At 39.4% G+C, this 6,972-nt stretch overlaps 1 protein-coding gene across 1 annotated transcript in view; it reads right to left on the reverse strand.

Moving 5' to 3' along the window:
- Positions 1-6,898, reverse strand: part of nt5c1bb (5'-nucleotidase, cytosolic IB b) — an 83,754-nt gene extending 76,856 nt beyond the window's left edge. The window contains exons 1-2 of the mRNA XM_065263749.1: positions 6,687-6,898; positions 6,426-6,593 (exon numbers count right to left, since the gene is read on the reverse strand). Coding sequence (XP_065119821.1) covers positions 6,426-6,593; positions 6,687-6,806 — 288 coding nt within the window. The 5' untranslated portion in view covers positions 6,807-6,898. The remainder of the gene's footprint in view (positions 1-6,425; positions 6,594-6,686) is intronic.
- Between the last annotated feature and the right edge of the window lie 74 nt (positions 6,899-6,972).

Below are 6,972 nucleotides of genomic sequence, written 5' to 3' on the forward strand. Positions count from 1 at the left end.
CAACCGCAGGCGTGGCGGGGATGTTTTAGGAGTGGCGGGCCGCCACGGTTGAATGTATATAGCGGAAACACTGGTTCGGGTTGATGAGAACTATATGTGTACCAACTCTCATACATGTGCGTACATGTTTGCCCGATCTGTGCAACAATGTTTGTTTTTGCATTACAGGGGGCGCTACAGAGCTCCCTTGCCACGCCCAAGTTCCAGCCTTTGCCGGGTTCTAATGGCCGACGACTCTGACATCTCTGCCAATTTTCAAGAGTTTTTGGAGTATGTTAAGGCCCCCAAATTGCCCCGAAACGTAAAAAAAAAAACAATAAATCCGAGCAAAAACAATAGGGCTTCGCACCTTTCGGTGCAGGCCATTCTGGCCTGCTCCTCGGTGCTCGGGCCCTAATAAATAAATTCGAGCAAAAACAATAGGGCTTCGCACCATTCGGTGCAGGCCATTCTGGCCTGTTCCTCTGTGCTCGGGCCCTAATAATAATCCGAGCAAAAACAATAGGGCTTCGCACCTTTCGGTGCAGGCCATTCTGGCCTGCTCCTCGGTGCTCGGGCCCTAATAAATAAATTAGAGCAAAAACAATAGGGCTTCGCACCATTCGGTGCAGGCCATTCTGGCCTGTTCCTCTGTGCTCGGGCCCTAATAATAATCCGAGCAAAAACAATAGGGCTTCGCACCTTTCGGTGCAGGCCATTCTGGCCTGCTCCTCGGTGCTCGGGCCCTAATAATAAATCCGAGCAAAAACAATAGGGCTTCGCACCTACGGTGCAGGCCATTCTGGCCTGCTCCTCGGTGCTCGGGCCCTAATAATAATAATAATCCGAGCAAAAACAATAGGGCTTCGCACCTTCGGTGCAGGCCATTCTGGCCTGCTCCTCGGTGCTCGAGCCCTAATTATTAACAGTGACAGTCATAAACAGGGTTGTCTGGATTTTTTTTACTTAATGTTCGAAACAGCACATTATCAACTTATGAATAACAAACTTATATATATAAAAAACGATTCAGAAAAGTTACAAACAATAACGTGACAACTTAAATAGCAGCAGGAGTATATAGGCAGACGCAAACGGAATTCGCGCCCGCAGATATCTGCAGAAAACTCCGGGGAATTCCGCGTATTTAATGCCCGTCATTGACAAGCACACATATCCCACGCTTGAGCGTGTTTGTGAGAAGTAATCTCATTGACAACAAGCACACATACAGCCTATCCCGCGCGTTTGTGAGCCGTCATTGCAAGTAGAGGTCTTTTCAATTGGACGCGAAAAGCTTCCTGATCCGCATAAATGCGAGCCATAAACTTAATCACTATATATTATGTTGCTTGCTGATGTATGTATATAAACAATTTTATCGTAACACATAGAGCAACACTCACACGCTGTTTGCTGATTCACTCACTTCTTTTACTCCTTTATTCAGTACAGAACTCACTCTAATATAGAACACTGTTGCCCCCTAATGACAACTCTTCATATAGCACAACATTTAGCTGCATATATAACACTATACAAAATACATTTCTTTCACTGTTAAAATAACAATAATGATATTGAGAATTCATTCAAAAGTACGTTACCTTCGACACCTTCAGCGCGGGTTACATGACGTCATCACCACCGCAACTTTTTCAGGATCAATCATTAAAAACATTCATAATGTTTGTGATAAATGCACTTTTTATAATACATCAATTAAAGATATTAAACATTTATTTTTGTATTGCCCTTTTTCTGTTTCATTTTGGACTGACTTCAAAATAGATATTCCTAAAATAGAAATTCCCAGTATTAGAATTTAGAGCCTCATGACATTTTACTTGGTTTCCAAAACCCATATTTTTCTGGAAAAAAAATATAATTAAATTATTTTGTCGACGTTTTATATGCATAATACACAAATAAAAGAAAACCTCCTATATTACATTTTATAAGACCTCGCAGTATACTTTGAAACCCTTTCAAACATGAGATCACAAAACAAAAAGTTTTGAAAATATCTAAAACTACTTTGATTCATAAACTTTAATTTTTGTATTCATTTGTATTTTTCATTTTATACTTGTTATTCTCCGATTTACACATTTTGAGCTGTATTTACAATGCTTTGTATTCATCGTTTTTTATTGCATTATACTTGAAATGTCTGAATTTGAACTAAATAATAAAATCAAAAAATAATTAAAAAACAAATTATTATTTTAAAGATAAAAATGTCTCTAAAAGTAATGTTATTTTTATAAAAATGGTACAGCAAATGTTTTGGCTGTATAAAGGCATATACGTGTTTGATCAAACACTCACCATATAATTATTAAATGAAGTAAAAACGGTTTAATAAACTTCTTTTAAGTGACATTAATCAATGAAGCAAAACAAACACCATTTTATCCAAAAAAACATTTATCCAGTCATTTTTACAATATTTTTTTTGAAACGTCAATTGAAGTTGTCATCAAAGGCTTGTGTTCTTGTGTTCAAAACTAATTATTTCGAACAGAAGCCATTAAACTCTCTATCTAAATAGAACGCACAGTGACCCCCTTCATGGCGAACCGCGCGAAGTCTGTGGCTTTGCAAATGGCTTTGTATCTTGCGATATTCACAAGGTCTAACAACACTGAGAGCACAGAACGGACATTGACATAAATCGCCGACTCGGATGTCTTCGATGCAAATGCAGTCATTAATTTTTCTCACTGTAACATTTATCTGTCAACAACAATTAAATAATCCCAGAAGCTGAAAAGACGGCAAGCAAAGAGACCATCAAATTATATCGCACATGTATTATATCCATCTTCTTCTTTCCATCAAAAGAAAATTACGATTTCTTTTTAGCTAAAGGAAATTACGTATAACTATGGTTACGGCTGATTGGCCAACGCAGTTGCCAGGAGGAAGCTCCTTTGACCAATGAGAAACCTCTTACCACTCCCCTACCTCCTGCCACGCCCCTACCTCTTGCGCACAGTTGCCGTCGTCGGTCTCACTCTCAGCCTCCTTCCTATTACGAGGTGTTACTGTAAAAATGCGCTACACATGGCATTTAAAAAAACGGATGGTTTATTTATAGTTCGAATACGGATATTTCACGTCATGTTCGAATGCATATTCGATTATCGAATAAAAAGTGACAGCCCTAGTGCTGACTCGTTTACTGCTGGAATTATGTGTAGTGCCACTCTGTGTTTTGGCGCCACTGTCTTATCATTTGGGTAACACCGGCTTATCTAATGCTTAAATCTCACTTGACTGAGGTAAAAGTCATGGCAGTGCAAAAACCTCCTCAGATCTGACCGTCTCTGACCTAGCGCCAGTCTAATGCCCGTAAAAAAATCCCCAACCACTGTTCTTGTCAATCAGTTTAAAGAAACAGTAATATATATTTTAAAAGGGACTTGTGTGTGGACTCGAGAATAAGTCAGATTTCAAATGTATTCGAGTACAAGTCGAGACCGAGTCAAGACCGAGTCCGAGTCACGAGTACTACAACACTGAGTAAAGGCATATCATTAACAGATAATGAACAATGGAGTTTTTCAGCATTTCTTTGTTAATGTTAATTAATGTCAATACCGCAGCCAACATTGATATGTGGGCCCCACATGGCTCCTATCTAGGCAGCATGGGTTCCATGTGGGAATGGGCTTTACATGGGCAATATATGTGGGGCCCATGTGCGTTTCACTATGTGGGTCACATTTAGCCCATGTGGGATGATAATATGGGACCCCCATAGGACCAATGTGGGCCAAATAATTTCATGCTTGAAATTAGAGATGTAAACGGTTAGTCGATTAATTGTCAACAAGAATTTACTCAATTAAATGTAATTAATTGTCGGCTAATTTAAAAATTAAGAACGTGACACGAGATTCTCGCGAGACCCGCGACAAACTTAAGGCGGCAACAAAGAAACCAGACATGAGGCAGTCAAAACAGAGTGGAGTGTGGGAGCATTTCAAATTAATCAATGATGACAAAGACGCCCAATGTAAACTCTGCGGTACTACGATAAAGTACAACAGCTCTACGAGTACCACCTTCGTAACTTGCAAGCAGCTGTGTTGCAGGGAAGAAGACAGTCGCTGCTGTGGTGGGAAGGCGAGTATGTGACCACAGGAAAGCGGAGGGCATTACTCAGAGGATTTGCGGCATGATCAAAAAAGATATGATTCCAGTTAGCACCCCTGATGGTAAAGGAGTTAATACACTTCATAAAGCCAGGATATAATGTCCCTTTATAATGACGACTTTTGGTAGCTGATAGAGGACATGGTGCGAGCACTGGAGGCTCTCAAATGTGCAACTACAGTCATGTCTGCAGATACTTAAGTATCCATATCCAACACATACCCCATCACATTCAGTTTGCTCAAGACAGCAGATGGAGACAGCAGCAGAGTGACGGAATTAAAATCTAAAGTGCACACTTCATTGGGTGAACGGATGAAGATAAGCTATGGACATTAATTAATTAAACTAAATTAATTAATTAAACAATCTCATTTGAGCTGTATATATTAACCAATTATGGGGTGAATAACTTCACTAATCACTGACACATAGTCACAGTGTAAAATGCGTTTTTATGCAGTTGTACCCTTGTCATGTCAAACCTTATTAAAGGGACACAAGGCAGCATTTTTATGTTAATAAATCATCTTCGTACGGTATATGGTTAAATGACTCATTACCGGACGAATGAAGACTCTCTCGCCCGCCCCTACCGTCTGTAGGAAGAATACCCCACTTGCAAGTTCGCTGTATCCGACCCGGTGTCCTTCAGTCTCGCAAAGTCTCAGATATCGCGAGAAGCAGGATCACTTTACGGCAAACAACACAGAGGCAGGTGAGCTAAACACGGGTACCGATTGTTGCAAATGGCAGAGCCGGGGAAGAAGCATCGAAAACCCTTGGCGGAAGGGAAACGTAACTGGATTGGAAATAAGCTGATAAACTTGGTTCCGAGGGGGGAGGGACAACAGTTCGTTTTTACGACAGTGTGTTTGAAAGCATTTACTTTCAGACACTAGGGGGAGCTCGTAGAGAAATATTACGCAGACTTGCCTGGTTTCCCTTTAAAGGGACAATTCACCCATTTGCATTAAGCTTTGTATCTTTAGAAACAAGTCATGTTTTTGAATGGTCGTGCACCATTCCCTCAGTTCCCCTGAGACGGGAGAAATACGGATTTCACTGTTGCACTTACTTCTATCAATGATGTAAAAATCTGCATTTGCCCATCTGGTGCCCACATAAGCTCCATTCAGATTCTATATCAAATTCATGTGGGCTGATCCAGGTGGGGCCATAGTGGAACCCATGGACAAACCCAAATAGGCCCCACATATGAAGCCCACATGGGCCCCACCTTGCAATATTGGCTGGGACAGTTAGTTTATTGTGCATTCATTAATGTTAACAGTTTCAATGTTTGATTTAAAAAATATTTGAATAAATGCTGAAATTACCATGAACTAAGATTAATAAATACTGCAGAAGTATCGTTCACTGCTTGTTCATGTTAGCTAATGCATCTAACTAATTGTTAACAAATACAACTATATTGTAAAGTGTTACCCATTTTTGCATTAAACACTAGAGACAGAAGGAAACCTGAAAAAATATAGAAATTATAAATATTTGAAAATGAAAGCAAAACAGAACAATTGCATTACAAAATACAAAAGTGGTGTCTACACAATTGTAAATAAATTGTCAGCAATCCAAAGGTGACAGTGGCAAATAAAACTATGGTTATGATAAAACCAATGGTTAGAAAACCAAGCTGGGTCAGTTCTCCTCTGGCAGATTAAAGGGACAATTCACCCAAAAATGAAAACTCTGTAATCATTTACTAACTCTCATGTTGCTACAAACTTCTATAAATGTCTTTGTTCTGATAAACACGAAGAAAGATATATTGAGGAATGTTTGTAAGCAAACCAATCATGAGCCCCATTCACTTCCATAGAAGGAAAAAAGAATACTATAGAAGCCAATGGGGCTTCCTTCTGATCAGTTTGGTTAAAAAAAATTCTCAGAATATCTTCCTTTGTTGTGTATCAGAACAAAGTCATTTATACAGGTTTGTAACAACACAAGGGTGAAAATTTAATTTTTGAGTAAAATATCCCTTTAATATTAGATATATAAGCAAATGAATAATATTTGTAGTTAAGTGTGCTGCTGTCAAACCAGGCAGTTAAGCAACTTACCAGAAAAAAACTGTTAAATTGGATTCAAAACTTTACTAACTTTTAAGTAAGGGATAGTCAGTAATCAGTTGAATACTGACTTAAGCAAAGACAGACCGGGTGTGACAGCATCTTTTATAAACAAGTTAAACAGGTCACAGATTTCATTTTAAATTTCTTACAATGAAGACATAAGTTAATAAGTGTTATCCTCACCTTAACAAAAGGAAAAGCAGGACCAGGTTTCAGGGGCTCGTTTTCATGATCTTGCTGATATTCTACATATTTTTCCAGCCCCTGTTCCTCAAATATCTTCCTCTCTCCAGTCATATCAAACAAGGTCCGGGACGAAACTGCGATTGTAACTGCATATTTTGGTTTGGGCTGCCCAAATAACATAAATGACATGTACAAGTCAGCCGGCGCTATAGCAACTACTACATAAATATATCACCTTCTTAAAAAAATGATACTTACAGGTCTCGGTTTCTTAGATTTCAAGTTTTCGTAGTGGGCTTTAGCTACTGCCCAGTCAATTTCCTCTGCTGTAGCAACCTTTTTATTAACGGAGGGAACTTCTTGCTTCGTTTCACTCATGTTTATATACTAAAAAGCCTGATGGTGTAAACTCGTCGTGCTGAACTTCCTACTCTGAGAATGATTTCGCGATCATCACGGAAATATGGAAGGGGTTGGATGCTGAAAAGTAGGCGTTTCGTTTGTCTCGTAGTGCACCAGAGTCCAGCCTGGACGATAGGGCGGG

The sequence above is a fragment of the Paramisgurnus dabryanus genome, chromosome 12 (assembly GCF_030506205.2).
Source record: "Paramisgurnus dabryanus chromosome 12, PD_genome_1.1, whole genome shotgun sequence".
NCBI lineage: Eukaryota > Metazoa > Chordata > Actinopteri > Cypriniformes > Cobitidae > Paramisgurnus > Paramisgurnus dabryanus.